The following is a 19,537-nucleotide window of genomic DNA, read 5'->3' as shown; positions in this document are numbered from 1 at the left end:
GCCGATACCGAGCACCGGTTCAAATTAAGCACTGCATAAAATGCAAGGGAAACAACAGAAACCACATTGTAAAGGTACATATAAATATTGTTTTGTACATTTACATATATTTGGGTGACATGAAAATGTTCCTTTCTATGGTTGGCTCATTTCCACAAAGAAAAAAGGGTGAGATGCAACGGGCAACAAATCAATGTGAAGAGTGGGTGCCCAGAAAACATCGGAGTACTATGCTGCGGCTTCGTGAAGCCAATATGACAGAACAAACATAGAGCTATAGATGGGTAAGAACGAACTACGGAGATATTTTTCACCAAGGAGCTCTGAGTGACATCAAATAGAAAACAAGTGTGAAGCTTATGTTGTCTATGATATCAGTCAGGGCCCCGAGGTGAAAAACATACCCGTAATGCCCTTTTTACCCATCTATAACTTTCGGTTATGTACGGCCCCCAAAATCATCTGCCCCTGCTTTTAACGGATACGCAGTGGAAGAGGAGTAATGGGGGAGCCATATATAACATGGCCCCTTTTTATGTATCCCTGACCCAAAGGTAAAAAGTAAATTCATATCTTCCAACCTTGACCAGCCCTCACCACCTTCCCTGCCTTCCTTCCACCTCCTGCAGCTATGCTTTCTGCTTTTAGCCAAAATAGACATGCAGCACGGCTCTGACAGGCTCTCACAGAGCCCTGTCAGCCTGGCTTGGAAGGGCTCCATGAAATCACAACAGTGGGCAACCAGTTTTGTTATCAACAGAAGCCATGTCATAGCAGGGAGTTATGAGATCTAGAAACTGACATAAACGACAGAGGCTCTCTATGAGAGGATACATAACAAAATATGCACCCACAATGAGGCTTCCCCACTTCTATGCTGGATAATCTGGTACACATCCCCAAGGAATGGAAATGTACTGACAGTGGCACAGCGGTCCCTTGCCTCCCTCCTCCAACGCTCACACTCAGTACATTTTCAGGCCACGGTGACTGCCACAATATTGACTTGACTTTGCTTTCGTGGCATTTTTCAACAGCGACAGTCAGGGGAACCGTGTTTTACTTTATTTGACACCACATTGTTTTTGTAGGCTCGGTATTGTTGATCCCACGATTAACAGCACCTCATGAACAGGTAGTAAAGCGTTCTAACAGCCACACGACTATGAAATTGAGAAGCAGGGTGAACATATGTAAATATGAATACCGCCGTGCACTTTGACTTCATTTCAGTGTTTCCAGCCCACGTGTTTGTGGTGAAGGGTGTAATTCCTCACTTCCAACCGCATCACGCCTAAACGGCCCTGGAGGGATATGTATGTGTGCATTAAATTCGTTGCAGATGAAATGAGTCTAAAAGAAGACAGTTCACACACAAAACATGACAGAAATGATCTGGCCTCATATTCAACGAGGCATGGGACCGCCAACCCCGGTAAATCCAGCCCACCGATTATGCAACGACTTCTCATGACTCCAGTTCTTGACATATTATGTGCGAAACCCTATGTAATTAATTCCAGTTGATTGAGTAGAACTGGTTGTAGGTGACTGTGTTCAGGTGACTGGTATTTATTAGTGTAAACCCAGTAGAATTAAATTTGTTTTTTCTTTTCGGTGGCCATAAATGGTCAAAACAAGAGAGTCCGCAGCTGTACCAAGTAGAATATTTGGAGGAGACAGAACAGAAGGGTTAGAGTTGGGGGCGGTCTAGATATCTTTTCACAGATACAACAATCCACACGCCGCCTTCCCATTTCCTTTAGAATATTAAATTTAAAAGCATACGCGCACCCTTACCTTGTCGTCCTGCATGTCGGCCGTCGTTCAGGGGAGGTGGCGCAGAGACAGGCAGGCGGAGGCTGCTGGCTCCTGGAGGAAACTTCTTGCCAGTGACTCGGTGGACGAGTTGCAGGGGACGCTGGAAAACTGCCCCGATGAGCGGAGTCTCCCCTTGGCCCCTAATGCCGAGAGCATTTTACGCAGGCATAACGAGAGCCGGGCTCACCTCAGAGCTCTTGGCGCGCCCGGACATCTGAGGAGATTTATTTTTTTCGCGAGGGAGGGGAGTCAGTGACGCAGCCACGGATCCCGCCGCTCGCAGGGAAGGCAGCAGGGACACATAGCCCCCTTTCTGTTCAGTGAAGCTCCATGCACTGCCCGGGACCTCCGAGCTGCTCCGTGCAGCAGCAGCACTGACACTGCCCGCCTGCCCTCAATCCCCCCACACACAGGGGGATACACGTATCCAAACACTCCGGCATGAATGCCCCGCTGTTGTGCTTCCTTCCGAACTGTAGGCACGGAGAAGTGCGCACGCTTTGCGCCCCACGGTTCAAAGGAAGCAAATGCCTCCAGCCGTTATGGAAACTTTTCTAGATTATTGTGTTTGTAGCGCTAGCTGCGGGCACAGGCCGCTTGTGAGCGCTTGCTCCAGCAATTGAGAAAATTAGGTCACAATCTGGCAAGAATTAACAAAACTTTACAGTGCATTAGACGTAAAGTCCCCCACACAATCCTGGAAAGGTGTTTGTCATTGAAAGCCCAATAAAAACACCCTAACAACACTATATCCTCATAGTTCTGGTCGTCACACTCTTTCTTTAAACCCACTGAAGGGGGAGGAAGTGTTCAGTCTTGTCAAGAAAATCAAAGCCTCCAAACTCCCATCAGAACCATGCGTAAAGAAATGTATCTTAATCCCTGGAAACTAAAATTACGAGCACAAATAACGCTTCCTTTATAGGGGCCACAGTTTCCGACTCTTTGATATATACCATTTCCCCTCCCCTTTAAAGAAACCCTCGAGAGAGACCCCCAGGTGCTGCCAGCTGTAGATCAAACTCAAACATTCCATACCCAAGCCAATTCTTGGAAAAAGTCGTCACCAGGGAGCAGCCCTGGCCAACCGCACAGAATACTGCTGACACTTGTCAAAGGCCTGCAAGCAGAGCTTATCCTGGGATCAGAGCATCCTGTTAAGAAAACTTTACAATTGGAAGAACACAAGGGTGGGCCCTTGTGTAGATTTGAAAATTCCCTCACATCTGAACCCAACAAATATGGAAAGGTTCACGTGTTTCATTTCCCAGCAGAGGTCCTTTCTCTCCCCTCTTCAATATCTCCATACCTCCCCCCCTCTACTACTAGGTTACCATCAGTCAAGTCAAATTCACAATACCCAGATGCGCACTGTGTGGACACCTGCACAGCAAAGTTTGCCTGCACAACTGAGGGGGCATATGTACAAGCCCCTATCGCCACCGCAACGGCACTATATCAACATTGTGGTGGCGATAGGGGCTGCGCTTTATTTACAAGGCAATGTTAAGCCACTGAACGTGGCTTAACGCTCCCTTGTAAATAAGGCCCCCTTTCACACTATGGTTAGCGTGAAAGGGGCGTGCAGTGGGTTTGTGGTGGACGTTCCACCGTAACTCCAGGGTCGTAACATACGCCCCTGCAGCCCCCATGGTGCGGGGGCCCCCCAGACTTACCCATACTGGAGGGGGCCCCCTCAGCCCCTACTGATGTGAGTGTGAGGGGCCGCTTCAGCGTATACTGCAGGGGTACCCTCTTACGTCACTGCGTAACACCTATACATTTTGACGCTTCCCCCTATGTACAAGAGTGACATATATAGGAGGCAGCGCCAAAATTAAGACAAGGTAAAACCTGGTCCTGACCGGCTATCGGAATCGGCCCCTTAATGATTAATGTCCCTACACATCAATAAAGGAGAAAGAGGTTTAGATGAGGCACAACGATCCATCAAAGTTGGACACACCCGACTTTGGAGTGACTATAAAGTTCAGCAGCCCTAACCTCACAATGACTTTAGTGACTGTTGGAGGAAGAGTTGCGGCTCAATCCCATCACACAGTACAGGTGAAAGGGCGGAAGAGTGTTCGTTCTGCCACTTCAGGGGGTAAGCTGGCCAGGATTACAAACCCAGAGACAAAACCTATAAGCCACTCTCAGAAAGAACTTCTCCAGTGCAGTAACAGTATTTTCTACGCACAGCTTCTGCCAAATACAAGTGTTGGCCAATTTAACATTACAGTGGCTCACATAGACTTAGCTATCCCTGAACATAACCTGACCACTTAAAGGGTTACCAATGACAAGTATTCACTGGGAAAGGCCACCCCAGAGCCATATCCAAGTATATAGCAATGGTCTGAATCCAGAATCCCCCTATTGCGAAGCACATCAAATAATAAAAGGTGTCCATTTTGAACTTTAATAAAGTAGTTGCGTCACTCACTTAACAACACTACAATCTCTCACTGTCGCTACATTTCTCTCTTTCACAGACACAAATCACATCTCCCCACCACCAGTGCCAACAAGTATGTGCTAAATGATTGCAAGCTGCTTCAACGTACATGGTGGTGTTGCAGCTGGATGGGACTTGCACCATGCAGTACATTGGTACAAACTCAAGTTCAAGTTGCACTCGAGGGGATAAATCTCTAGTTGCAGACTGAGGCGTCACTCAACAATTCAACAATACATGAAGCACATTAGGCACCACAATGATGACAGAGAGGTGCTGATTCCGATCCGGGTCGGAAAGCACTCCGACTGAGCCGGATCCAGAGTGTTTTCCGACTGAGCCGGAGTCCTGCAGTCCGACCGAGCGAGTACCATGCGGCTGTATGCTGTCGGACTCGGTTCAGTCGGACTCCCATAGAAGTCAATGGGAGCCGGTCGTACAATGCGTACATGGGCTCCCATTGACTGAATGGGTACATCTCGCGCAAGGGCGCCCCCTGCCGTGGGTGCGCATCTGTGCCATCCGCACCGTACATGCCTGTGTTGGGGGGACCCTTGGGTCACCCCCTGTGTCCGAGTCGTAGGTCTGCGGGTGACAGGGGGTTTGAAGCGGACCCCCAAAGGCAACCACCCGGACGTTTTGCGAGCCGGACACTACGACTCACACAGGATGGAAATTTACCTACAGTGCACATTGTCATGAATCAAACCGCTCCACCATAATTAACCCTTTGGATTGTCTTCAGAGTGGATAGACTGCAGGATTAAGTGTGCAAGAAATGCTTTTCTTTCTCCAAGAAAACAGTTTTTCATAGTTGTAAAATTTTTTTGTTACAACCCCAATATCCAAGCTTTTTTTTTTTTTATATAGTAAATATACCTATGCTAGTGTGCTGGAAAAATCTAAGGTAAATCAATATTAGCACCTATGTTCCTGAATGTAGGACTGTGGAAAATCTGTCATACCTGTGGATGTTCCCAAGGTGTATGTTCCATACGTTGATGTAAATATCTGCAGATCCTTTATTCTCAGACGACCTTTTGGATTATTTTGCTGGATACCTTACAAGGCTGAGCCAGAGGAAGCAGCTGGCAGGAGCTCAGCACTGCGTGCCAGAGGTTGGATCGTGGTGTGCAGTGCACAGGAGATATGGACCTTTCTGAGGACAGGTGAAGGGGATTGAAGTCTAGGGGAGGCTTCCTATCAGCTTCCAGAGTCAACAAGTTCACTGAAGGACCATCCTAGAAAGACAAGACGAGGGGAGCTGACCAGCTAAAATGGTGAGGGTTATTGGTAATTATATTTATATAGCGCTTACTACCCCTGAAGTGCTTTTCAGGGAATAGCACGCTATTCTAGAACCCAGAGGATTAGTATAGGGAAATATACATTGTTAATTTGAGTGTCTGTTAGTTTGATTAAATAGGATAGAGGAGGGAAGAATCTACAAAGGGACTGATTCCGATCCAGGTCGGAAGGGCACCGAACGCGATCCGGCCGGAAAAACTACGAGCCGTACGCGTGTTTTCCGCCCGACTCGTACAGCTGTACGAGCGAGCAAGTACGATGCGAGCTACGTGAAATTCACCGACCGAGTCGTTTCAAGGTCTGAACCGCTCCGTACGTCTCGGCCGTAAGCTAACCGTGGCGCGCAATTGATGCATTTTACGACCGAGCCAGTACGATGCACGCGTCGGACAGCCAGTGGGAGCCGGGCACTCCAGCTCGCAAAACGTCCGGAAAGTTGCCTTTGGGGGTCCGCGTCGGATCCCCTGACACCTGCAGCCCTACGACTTGGACACAGGGGGAGACCCAAGGGTCCCCCCAACACAGACATGTACGGTGTGGATGGCACCGACACGTACCCACTGTAGGGGCCCCCTTGTGCGAGATGTACCCATTCAGTCGATGGGAGCCCATGTACGCGTCGTACGACCAGCTCCCATTGACTTCTATGGGAGTCCGACTGAACCGAGTCCGGCAGCATACGGCCGCATCGTACTCGCTCGGTCGGACTGCAGGACTCCGGCTCGGTTGGAAAACACTCCGGATCCGGCTTGGTCGGAGAGCTTTCCAACCCGGATCGGAATCGGCCCCTAAGTGGTGTGATTGTATACTTGTATTTTTTCAAATTATTTTGTTATTTCAAACATTTGCTAGAATGGATTAACATTTGTTTGTCCAAAATGTATACTCATTAGAGCTACTGTATGTCTTATTAGACTCAGGGCCAGATGTACGACTCACCAATTTGCAAGTCGCAAATTGCGTCGCATTTGAAACTCACAAATTGGGATGCACAACAGTGTCTGAGACACTGTTTGCGATTCCCAACGGATTCGCAAATTGAATGCCTCATTCATATTAATGAGGCTGTCGCAATTTGCGACCCCATTGGGAGTGGCTGGCACTCCCAGGGATGGTGTCCTGCTGGAGTCAACAGACCACCATGTCTGTGACTGCTTTTCAATAAAGCAGTGTTTTTCTTTTTAAAAGATGGATTTGAAAAATAAAAATGAAACTTTTCAGTTTAATTTTTTAAGGGCAGGAAGTGGTCTCTGGGACCACTGCCTGGCCTTAAAAAATATTTTTAGAGCCACTCACAAAGGGTAAGGGGTCCCCTGGGGACCCCATCCTGTTTGTGAGTGGTATACCCCCTTTCTGTGAAGGGTAGTAAACTGCGACTGTTTTGCAACCGCACTTGCGGTCGCAAAACGGTCATACATAGCTTCAGGAGTCGCTATTAGGAAGGGACACCCTAGGAACGCCCCTGCCTAATAGCGAGTCGCTAATCCTATTTTGCGAGTCGCAAATTGATTTGCGACTCGCAATATAGGATTAGTAAATGGGCCACACGTTTTTTGCGGTCGCAAATGGATCTAAAACCCATTCACGCCCGCAAAAAACGTTAGTACATATGGCCCTTAGTTCCTTGTGTTCCAGACGGTTCATGAAGTGGACTTTGTCCAAGCATCTTTAAGAAATGCCCACTTCATTTTGAGCGGAGAGTAAGCGAACGTGCTGACGTTTCTTTAGGAATGGCATTGGTAATAGCCTTCTGGCGCACTGCCCACATACAATTTTTAAGAATTAATCTGTTCATTCTCCGCACACCAACAATGAAGACAAGACTTTAATACATTTACTATGTTTTGTTAAAGGTGGAAGCAGATTTTACCATTGTGATAGATACATCTGCCTGTGGATTCCTCACCTTTTGAATTACCACATACACACCATTCCACAGAAACTTTTCTCCATAGCTCTTCCACATCGACAAGGACGTCACAATTAATTAAGGCTCCGCACGCAACTCCGCCTGACGTCAATGAAGCCATAAGAAGAGCTCATCGGTGTGATGACGTCAGTTCCCTTTTTTCCGCCCCCTCGACACGTAACGGTTTTTCTAGGGCTCTCCATTCCTGGGAGTTTCTTTGTTGCAAGTACGATGTGTAATTGTAGCAGCAATCATGGCTACCCAGAAGAAGTCGGGTGTTAAGCCATGTTGGGAATGTGGAGGTCATATGTCTATTACTAACTCCCATGAAGATTGTTTATGGTGATAAAGACTTCTAGGGGGGAGGAGCCTAGCGCGCAACCAAGATGGCCGCGTAGGTGCGAGGCTCCCGAGGACCTCCGCGACCTCCTACGTTTATCCTGTCTGCATCCTGCATCGGTTGAGGGGACTGTGTCGGTGAGCCTGAGCCGAGGTGGTACCCGTTTCCCGTTTTCGAATCGGACCTCGGGTGCCGGAGTGAGCACCGATTGAAGTTTGCGGCCTGCTTCGCTCCTGACCCCGGACTCGCGTTTGGGGGCGACCCGGTGGCAAAGTGAACAACAACGGCGGGCTGGGCCTGGCGAGTCGCGTACCCCGCACTTTCACTTTCACTTTCGCGCCCCCTTGCCGTCTTTGCAAGTGGGATCGCGGCGCTCTTTGTGTTGGGGTGGCCTCGCTGGGTGACCCAGCCTGCCTGCCTGCTGTGGCCCGCTCCGCCGTCCTGGGGTGACCCCCCGGAGCCCGTGGCCTTGATTGCTTGCCTTTTACTGCGTTGCTGGTGAGGGTGTGAGACCCACGACGATGGCCACGAAACAAGATGGCGATCGGTTAAAGGCCAAGTCGACCCGGCGTGGCGCCGCACATCAGGCCAACATCATGGACCGCTACACCCTCCCGAAAGGATCTCCTGGTGGACCGCACAAGTCCCCTGAGTGCCCCCCGGATGCCCCGGATTTGCCCACAGAGCTGACTCTGCAAGACGTCATGGGCGCCATTGCTGAGATGAAGGCCTCGGTGGGCCAGCGGTTTGACACCTTAGCCCATAAAATCGACGCGGTCCTAGTTGATGTCAACCTGGTGAGGGCTGATCTCTCCAAGACCAACGACCGGGTCGATTCTTTGGCCCACACCGCGTCGGGCCTCACGACTGAGGTGGCGGCCCTCCAAACGGAGGTGCACCGACTTCGTCAGGCGAGTGCGCTCATGGATCGGCGCCTGGAGGACTCCGAGAGTCGGGCCCGGAGGAATAACATCCGCATCATCGGAGTACCCGAGGGACGGGAGGAGGCGGCGGCGGATCTCTTTGTGGAGGACCTGATCACTACCCATCTCCAGCCTCGGGGACTGAGTAAATTCTTTGCCGTGGAGAGGGCTCATAGAGTTCCCGGGGGAAAGCCGAAGGTCGGAGCCCCTCCGCGGCCTCTCATTGCCCGTATTTTTAACTTTCGGGACAGAGACGCGATTCTGCAAGCCTCCAGACTGCAAGGGCCGATTAAGCTGGAGAACATGGAGGTGAACTTTTATCCTGACTTCACCCAAGCGGTCCAGAAGCAGAGACTGAGTTTCCTGGGCGTCAAGCGGCGGCTTCGGGACATGAACTTAAAATACGCCATGCTCTTCCCGGCCAGGCTGCGGATAGAGGTGGATGGTCGTACGTCCTGAAGTGGCCGGGGACTGGCTGGACACTCTGTCTGGGGGTCGTGATCGGGATGGCGGGGGGGGGCGGCGGGAGGAGACGGCCCACTGGACTGGGACTGAGGTGTTGATACTGGGCCTCACTCTGGACGGATATGATGCCACTTTCGGCCAAGCTTAGGGTTTTTCGTTCTTCTGTATTCGTTTTTCCCTCCTTTGGAGGTGGTGCGGGGTCTAGAAGGGGTACTCTTTCCTCCTCTAGGGGGTCTAGCTAGTTTCATTATATAGGGGCGACAGGCACACTGCAAGTTGGGGGGGCTGTCTGGGCTCATGCAGGGGTGCAGGGAGGGGGGAGTTTTGTTGGGGCGGTTGGGTTGGGGTGGGGTGTTGTTCGTTTACACCACAAGGCAAAAGTATCGGTGTGCTATTTCTAAAGTGCTCTCTGGGGGACGAGTGATTGCTTTCGTTTATGATGGGGGGTAGGGGACTGAGTCTTTTGTCCTGGAATGTTAATGGACTGGGAGACAGGATAAAACGAGGTGTGGTCCTGCAGTTCCTGAAACGAATTTCACCCGATATAGTTTTTCTGCAGGAGACACACCTCATTGGCAACTCCTTTCGTGCTATGAATCGACGGGGCTACCGCCTTGTGGCCCATTCGGGCTTCACGTCTGGTTCAAGGGGTGTGGGCATCATGGCCAAGAACTCGCTCCCGTTGGAAATTGATGAGGTGCTCCATGATGACAGGGGACGTTACACGGTTCTGGTGGGTAGAATGGAGGGCAGAGTGGTCGTTTTTGTGTCTGTCTATGTCCCGCCAGGGTTGCAGACGACCACCTTTGCGGATCTGGGACGCCTCCTCCTTGGCCTTCCGGAGGGGATTCTAGTGGTTGGGGGGGATTTTAACGCTGTGGTTTCCGGAACGGAGGATCGTCACCCCCCTAGGGATCTCCCCCGTGCCCAAGCGTGGTTGTCTGGCCTCTTGGATACCTTGGGGCTGGTGGATTGTTGGCGTTTGAAACATCCCACGCAGCTACAGTACACCTTTCATTCTGGGGCCCATGGTAGTCTCTCAAGGCTAGATTATGTCCTGGTGCCGGCGGCGCATGCAGGGAGGATAGGGGAGGTGCGCCATTTGGCGCGGGGTATTTCAGACCACTCCCCGCTCTTGTTGCACTTTGATATTCTCCCGAGGGGAGAGGGTAGGGTGGTCCCGATTAATCCTTGGTACCTGCATGACCCCACCATTCGCGCAGAGTTGGTCAAATCCCTTAAGCGATACTTTGACGATAATGTGGGGTCTGTGTCATCGGCGGTCTCTCTGTGGGAGGCGTTCAAGACGGTACTCCGGGGGGAGGCCCTGTCCCTTATTTCCCATTCCCGGAGGCGCGAGCGGGAGGAGGTGACCCGTATTGAAACTGAGATAACCGAGTTGGAGGGTGATCTAGAATGTGGGGTGACGGATGACAAATTACATGTTCTCCGACTCAAGCAAGCGGCCTATAAGGCCCTCGTCACGGAGGCGGCCAGGGGCCTCACTAGAGAGCAACAGGGGAGACTGTATGATGTGGGTGATAAGGCTAGTAAATTGATTGCGTGGCTGGACAAAAAGGAGAGAGCGAGTCGAGTTGTCCCAACGATTCAGAAACAGGATGGTGTGTGTGTCACTGAACCGGAAGAAATTGTTGACTGCTTTGCAGAATATTTCCGTGGGGTGTATTCCCCGGTGTCCTCCCGCTCGGAAGAGGATTCCCATGCCCTGCTCAGAGATATCGCGCTGCCTTCCCTTTTGGAGGAGGACAGAGTGTCGTTGGACGCCGCCCCAACATCTGAGGAAATTGCCCTCGCCATACGTTCGGTCGCTTCCGGCAAGGCCATGGGTCCTAATGGTCTTCCCATCGAGTTGTACAAGCTGCGACCGGATACGCTGGCACCGCATCTCCGTGCTATGTTCCTCGCGGCCCACTCGGCGGGTTCCCTCCCGCTAGACCAGCGTCTGGCTACTATTGTGGTTATTCATAAGGAGGGGAGGCCGCGGGACCGGGTCACATCCTATCGGCCTATCTCGCTGTTGAATGCGGAGCCCAAAATTCTCGCCAAGGTGTTGGCTACTCGGCTGGTTGGCGTGGTGTGCGACTTGATTCACCAGGATCAGTCCGGCTTTATCCCTCATCGCAACACTGCGCTTAACCTGCGGCGCTTGCATGGGGTGCTCGCACGTGTCCCGTTCATACGGGAGCCGGCCATTTTGGCGTCCTTGGACGCCACTATGGCGTTTGACACACTTGAGTGGCCATATATTTGGGCGACACTCGCGAAGTTTGGGTTTGGCCCAGGATTCATCGGTTGGGTAAAATTGTTGTACTCGGGACCGCTGGCACAGGTGGTTGTGAACGGTAGAGTGTCGGCTCCGTTCGAGCTGGGCAGGGGCACGCGTCAGGGCTGCCCGTTATCACCGCTCCTTTTCGCGCTTGCCTTGGAGCCCCTGGCGGAGTGGCTGCGGTGGCATCGTTCTATCCGTGGTCTCCGTTGGACCCTGAGTATGAGGACCGCGTATCTCTATACGCTGATGATATTCTTCTGTACCTGGCTTCCCCACGTAAATCACTGATAGTACTGGTTGATGTATTGCGCTCATTTGGCCTCAACTCCGGCCTTGTCATCAACTGGGCTAAATCGTGTGTGTATGTTCTCTCTGGGGAGGATCCTATCCTTCCGCGGGGTTGTCCTATCCAGATCGCCCCGCGGGGATTTAGGTACCTGGGTGTCTTCATTACCCTGGACGCGGAGGCCCGATATAGTCAGAATTTGCTTCCCCCCCCTCCAGCGCCTGAAGGAGGACGTCGCGCGTTGGAGGCGCTTGCCACTCTCGCCGCTCGGCCGGGCGGCATTGTTTAAGATGATGTCGCTGCCACGTTTCCTGTACGCTTTACAGAACACAATGGACGTCGTCCCGGCGCGCTACTTTCGCGAGGTGGAGAGTCTGCAGCGCCGACTGTTTTGGGAGGGTAGACCGCGTATCGCCCTGGCGAAGCTGACGCTCCCGTGGTACGACGGGGGGGTCGCCTTCCCGGATATCAAGCGATATTATTGGGCCTCCCAGCTGGCTGCGATCAATCACGGCCTGTACGGGCCCGCTCTAAACCCTGCCTTTGAAATGGATAAGATGTTACTGCCGGGTGGTGATTATAATCGGGCGCTTTACTCTAGCTCGCTCGACGCACGTCTGACGGGCCCCACGCGGGTCATGGTACGAGTGTGGCACGCGGCTAACGTGGCGATGGGGTGGAGGGACTGCTTGACCCGGGCGACGCCACTATACGCATCTGAGCGGCTGGGCTCCCTGTGGACCTCGAAGGGCTTTGAGAAGTGGGACATGATAGGCATCAGCAGGGTGGGCGATCTCTGGACGAGGGGGGGATTCAAGATGTTCGATGTGCTGCAGACAGAATTCCAGCTGCAGGACAGGGAGTATTTTCGATATCTGCAGATTCGTCATGCGTTGTGCTCCGTCTTTCCGGACGTCGCCTCCATCCCGGAGTACTCCCCGCTGGAAGATAGAGTGCTGGATGGGCATGTACCGGACGGCACGATTTCATTCATTTATAAAAAACTTATCAATGACCGTTCGGGACTGCTGACTAGCCTTCGTGAGGCATGGGTTGCCGATGGACTGGAGCTGGATGACGAGGACTGGGTGTCTGCGGTGGCCTCCCCGAAAGAGGTGGCCATACCGGCCCGCCTTCGCTTCGTCCAGCTCAAGATACTCCATAGGGTCTATGTTACGGGGCCGAGGCTGATGCGTATGGGCTATGCTGTGGACGGGTTGTGTAAGCGTGGGTGTGGCTCTTTGGGGACCTTTCTCCATATTTTGTGGGAATGCCCGGATGTGGCGCGATTCTGGCGTGGTGTGCATGAGGTTTTGCGGGTAGTTACGCGTGTGCCGCTGCTGCCCGAGGCGAGGAGATGTCTTCTGAATGTGTGGGAGCCAACCGACTACTCGGTGCCGCAGACGTGGTGGGTGACTCTGGGATATATGGTGGCCAAACGTGACATTGCTCAACTGTGGGGTTCCCAGAGGTCGCCGACTGTCTCGGCGTGGAAGGATAACATGGATTGGTGCATGTTTCGGGAAAAGGTGGTGTATGTTGCGAGAGGTAAGCCTGGGACATGGGTGAAAGTATGGGGCCCCTGGAACGCCTACCGTGGGGGAATCTGTACCCCGCCGTTATTGCCCGATCCGTCACCGGCCCCGTCTCCTTAGCCAGTTTGTCTTCCCGGTTCTGGGCAATGAGTCTACTTAGTCCCCGTCCTGACCTTTTTCCCCCATCGATACTCCTATGGACTAGTGGGGTCCCCCTCCTCGGGGAGCACATGCTGCTGTTTCCGATTGTGGGTTGCCTTGTGGATTTGTTTTTTGTTGTTATTTATATTAAAAAGAAACCGTTATGTGGGGTCCGGATGGTGTGGCTGCCAACGCTTCTTCCAACTCCTGTGACTTTCCCTCTGCCGCGGCATGCGTGCTATTTTCTGTATCACATGCTCCTCCTGCTTGCTAGCGGCCGGCCTGAAGGTTGTAGGCCCATCTTTGTATATTTTTTGGATTCTGTAATAAACGGTTTCAAAAAAAAAAAAAAAAAAGACTTCTAACTGCAGATCACTCACCTTTTCATTATCCTAGGTGTTAGACTGGATCCGGAAACTTCTGCGTAGCAATTCCCCCTTGCGCCAGTAGATGGTGTCCTGAGGCATCGTTATACCTCGTGCTACTCCGTCCTGTGTGGTTGTGATGTCTGGACCAGGCCTGCACATGTTTATGACTTTAGAAATGTCATTTAGATATTGGGCCTCTTGTTAAGAAGTTGATTTAGAAAGGCTAGACAAAAGTCTTGCTTGGCCAGCTGCGATATGTAGAAGTAAGTTCAGCTCATTCTGAGCACTTGGTGATGGGTGTGAAGCGAGAGAAGAAGGCACCAGCACTTCATGAACTAAAGGGCAACTTGTGTTCTTCAAGCATAGCTGCCTACATCACGGGGTTGTCCAAACTATAAACCACATGCAAAAGTCACAAACAGCACAAAAACCATTGATGGAAGTGAAATTCTCAAAATCCCTGACCGACATAACCTATGTGACAGAATCATAGCCATACATGACTGACATAACCTAGGTGACAGAATCATACATAGCCATACTTGATCGACATAACCTATGTAACAGAACCATAGCCATACATGACCGACATAACCTATGTGACAGAATCATAGCCATAAATGACCAACATAACCTATGTGACAGAATCATAGCCATAAATGACCGACATAACCTATGCAACAGAATCATAGCCATAATACATGACCGATATAACGTATGTGACAGAACCATAGCCATACATTATGTAACATGGCCACTACCTGTGAGGCCTAACAATGATCCCATAGATGTGCTAGTATACTGTTAACATCTTACAAGGTACACCGTCCGAAGTGATTCATACAAAATAACATACTAAATGACAGTGCGGGACACTGAGCTTGTAAGAGGTCCATCATCTAGAATGAGGGTTAGTAGTTTGTGTTAAAGGTATCCAAGGATGTCAAGGGAGTCATCAGTTTGTATCACTTTCTGCATCGGGGACTAAAAGATATACACATAAACACATACACAACAAAATTAAGAGCCCGATTCACAAAAGTAATCTGAGACAAAATCCTAACTTTACAACTTTCGGTATTCACAAAAGGCATTTAGGAGTAGTAAAATTAGGCTTCCTAACTTTAGTACTCCTAAACTGAGACAAAATCCTAACTTTACGACTTTCGGTATTCACAAAAGGCATTAAGGAGTAGTAAAGTTAGGATTCCTAACTTTACTACTCCTAAACTGAGACAAAATCCTAACTTTACAATTTTCGGTATTCACAAAAGGCGTTAGGAGTAGTAAAGTTAGGATTCCTAACTTTACTACTCCTAAATGCCTTTTGTGAATACTGAAAGTCGTAAAGTTAGGATTTTGTCTCAGATTACTTTTGTGCATTGGGCCCTAAATTATTATTTACATTCAACACCCATTCGATATACTCCTGTTATAATAGAGAATAGGTCAAGGAAGAAAGAAACTGACCAAATATGTCTTCGAAGATAGACATATGGTCGGTCAACCTGAAAATTATTTTCTCATACAAGGTCATGGCATATGTCACCGATCTATACTGCGTCAAGATACTGAGCTTGGCTGCTGGCAGAGATGTGGAAAACTATCGATGTCCTTGTGCGATAAGAGATGTCAGATATCTTAGACGTGTCATGAAATATTGCTTTGTTGGGAGAGGTTCGGAGATCTCCATGTAAGGGGTCTATTAGGATGGCGGTCGGAAAATCACTCCGACCGCCATGGTAGCAGGAAAACACCACCCGCTAGGACCACGGCATAACCGCCGGTCCAATTAGTATGCTCCGCAGTCTAAATCCAACCGCGACGGTACGATCGCGGCATTTAACATTGCGGCGGTTGCTGCTGGCAGCAGCACCGCCGCGATGTCTATAAAAGCATGTCCAGCATATCCCCACTGTGCCTGCCACCTGGTACAGGGACATGTAGGGGGTACCATGGGCACCCCCCAGTGCCCCCACATCCCCCCAAACACATTGGGGGCCCGCAATGGGCCCCCGGAGACAGTCTCCACATGCCTTTCCATGGCAGTTTCAACGCCACAGAAAGGCTGGCTACCGCCAGCATCATAATCATGCCGGCTGAGCCTGACCCTGCACAGGCCCCATTTTAGCGGTCCAGCTCCGCCTGCCAGGCAAGCGTGCGTACTGCTACCGGCGTAAAAGTGGCGGGCGGAAAATCTCACCGCCGCGGTTGTGACCGCCCTGCTAATGGGACCGGCGTGTTTCTGGTTTGCGATCGCAGGTGGGTGACTACCGCCGGCCCAGCGGTTGCCACCGCCGGCCCGGTGGCAGCCATCCGACCGCCATCCTAATAGACCCATAAGTGTTCATCTCGCCCCAAATCCTTTACCAACATTGCGTCAAAGCGGGGAAGTCCCACAGGACATGCACTAAGTTGCAGTGATTCTGAGAAACACTCAGAGGGGGCATAAGCCTGCTGCTCACAAACGTGCTGGAGGTCAGCGCCGAGCATGCCGAAGGCTATGCCTTTCTTAAACAAACAAAATCCAGTTTTGGAAGGGTGCAGCTGTCGTTTAGAACCTGGCATACTAAAGACGCCAACTAATGGTTGAATTGCTTATAATTAAGGCTGCCAGTTTTAGAATATTTATTTAATGACATTTACGGCTGGATTTAGTCATATTTATTTTTTCATCATTTTGGTGTTTATCTATGATTATTTGTTGGGGGTGAGATAAAAGAAGTTGCAAATAGTATATTGCCACAGGTATACAACTGTTAGATAGACTCTCGCCCTCTGATGACTCTAGGATTTTAGAGGAGTAAGCAGCCCAGTACAATAAATACAATATTCAACTGGAAATATTTATGATTGAATTGCAAGAGCATTTGCATGTCTGCAGCTATTCAGTTGTCATGAGGGAATATCATTCTTTCTTTTTTTAATTTAGAAACACCTTTACCAACATCTAGCAGCAATAGTTTCAAAATATGTTAAAGTCTGTTCAAATTCAAAATGCATATATCCTTAACATGCAGAACCGTTTCACCTTAGTACAAAAGATTATATCAGTATATTGAGAAATATATATTATTTAAAGTGAGAGTTTTTAGACATGAATTTAGCAACTTTCATTCTCCACCCCCACCCCCTGACAACAATGCGAATAGTGAACTAAGAGGCAAGTCAGTTGTTACATGCACTCTTTGAGTGGACTGTGTTTATATTATACAAGAACATTATATTTTATTTAGTCAAACACAGGAGAAGGTTTTCTACAGCACACATATTATTAGCAATGACATTTTCTAAATAATATTTTTGTTTCAATACGTTTTTATTAGCATTTATTAGAAACTATAGTGCATTATTCAGCATAGCAATTATTCTTTCTGTTTTTTAACTCTATGTGCTTACAATGTACACGGCTGTTGGCCCGGTTATCATGCCTGACAGCAGAGAAAAGAAGACCTAATTTCTGATTTAAAAAATAAATACAGAAAGGGCTACTGATGGTTTTCTGTTCGTGTTTGCATATAAAAATCAACAAAAACGGAGAACTAGAAGCCTCACGTGATTCATGGTCAGCACATATGTCCCTCATGGACGCGCATTATTGCACAGCTGAGGATGCCGGTGGGAAGCAGATGCTCTCTGGCCCAGGTTCATGCATGGACCAAGTGCCACCGCAGAAAGCAGACTGGGACAGTAGGCATTGCTATCCTTCCTCGCCATGATGATGTCACACACAGCAACGCAAACACCAGCTCGTTGTCAGGAGTCTCTGCATTATGCTATGTGTATGTTTGCCTGGCTCTTTATGTATGGAGCACTTTCTGGAAAAGGTCATGGGAACGTACTCGTGTGTTTTATACGAAGGCATGCTGGAATGAATGAGATTTTCGGCAGCAGCTCACTGGTGTTGTTATTGGGTGAAATGCCCTTGAAATTAAAATATGTACAATTGGTTCTAAATAGTAAATTCCATATATTTCTAGCTCCTCAAGTTATTTGCCTTCTGACGTGCCCTCCAGGCAACAGCAGTAGTTAACCTTACCGCTTAGATTCCTCAATTCAGGTCATTTAATATCTTATCAAATTAATTTCCATTAAAAAAATTAATTGAGACTCATCACTTTCACTGAAAACAAACTTCACACTGCAGTATAAAATGTAAGGACTTTTCTTCAGAATATATGTCTGCAATGTTCCATCAGTCATGCTTCGCCAGCTCAGAGTGTCCACGTTAAACATTCTCCTTTTACAAAGCTTTAAAGCTTGACTTAAAGCAAACTCCCTAATTTTCCAGACTTCTATCTGGAAGTGAAAAACGTCATCCAGATCTTGGGGACTCCTGTTTTAGACAGGGACTCCACTGCTTTAAATTTCCCTCTCGGCCTATAATAAAATAGTTTTTTTTAAACTTAAAACACAAATCTCAAAGGGGCCTATTTAAAAATGTGAACTTACACATGAGTAAACTATGGGGCCTATAAACTGCATTTGGTAATATGTTTATTAGTACTACAACAGTACTTCTAAAGTACTACGAAATGCTATTGACAAGGCAGCACACATGGAAAAAGCAAAAAGCATTGGCATAGCCAATAGGTCTCTCCTTTGGGACCTTATAAGTGTTTAGCAATGCAACAGTTGCATAACTAAATACTTATAAGGTCCCAAAAGCGAGACCTATTGGCTATGCCAAGCGGCCGTGCAGCCGCGAAAGTGATCGTGATCGCGATCAAACATCAAGGCGGCCTATAGCTCTAGGCTGGCCTGGTAGCACTTTTTGGAGCCCTCTCAAAAAGTCTCGCCAGACCAGTGCATGCACTGGGTCAGGCGAGACCTAAAAGCGAGGAGATATAATGCATTTCTCCTCATTTTGCCAACTTAAACAGCTGTCCGTAGCCGTACCGTGCGGTCGACACGTACCCGGAGCTGGTCCGTCCTGTAGAGTAAGTACAATGCGCATAACTGCCAAAAACACGACCGACACGTAGGCTGTGATTCAAGCTCCATTCTCCGTCCGAGCCGTAACTCCAAACGCTGAACCGAGTCGCCCGGAAGCAGTATCCATAGTAGTTTCCGGCATGACAAGTACGATGCGTACTTCCTTCGTGCCGGACGGGTCGCCACGTATGGGACGTCACAGCATCCGGAAACCAAGCATATCAGCTACGATTCGCGCCACAAATCAATAGACGGCTACGAGACGGACCAGCTTGCAGCGGGTACGAGACGGAGCAACAAGCAGCGTGTACGACACAAACACATCATGAATCCCATTGCGCAGGTCATACCAGTACTCTACATCTATGACCGACTCAGGAACCGACGCCGACGGTGCAGGCGGTAAGTCAGACACCTACCACATAAACAAACGACACGTACCCGCAAAATGGCACACACACACAGGGGATCCACATCCTGGCCACTAACAACAGCCCACCATAGGGTTGCATGGCCAGCACCACTAACACCCCCACCCACAGGGGACCAGTTGCCCATCACTACTGCCACCCCCACCCATAGGGGACCTGTTGCCCATCACTACTGCCACCCCCACCCACAGGGGGCCTGTTGCCCATCACTATTGCCACCCCCAGCCATAGGGCTTATGTTGCCCATCACTACTGCCACCCTCAGCCATAGGGCTTATGTTGCCCATCACCCCTGCCACCCCCAGCCATAGGGCTTATGTTGCCCAG

The 19,537-nt window shown here is 49.7% G+C and overlaps 1 protein-coding gene across 1 annotated transcript in view; it reads right to left on the bottom strand.

Annotated features, from left to right (window-relative positions):
* IL17D (interleukin 17D) overlaps window positions 1-2,359 on the bottom strand; it is a 64,834-nt gene extending 62,475 nt beyond the window's left edge. The window contains exon 1 of the mRNA XM_085621565.1: window positions 1,801-2,359. Within this exon, the coding sequence (XP_085477691.1) occupies window positions 1,801-1,815 (15 nt within the window). The 5' untranslated portion in view covers window positions 1,816-2,359. The remainder of the gene's footprint in view (window positions 1-1,800) is intronic.
* Window positions 2,360-19,537: the final 17,178 nt, after the last annotated feature.

The sequence above is a fragment of the Triturus cristatus genome, chromosome 8, assembly GCF_964204655.1.
Source record: "Triturus cristatus chromosome 8, aTriCri1.1, whole genome shotgun sequence".
Taxonomy (NCBI): domain Eukaryota; kingdom Metazoa; phylum Chordata; class Amphibia; order Caudata; family Salamandridae; genus Triturus; species Triturus cristatus.
This window is presented reverse-complemented; position numbering and strand designations above follow the sequence as displayed.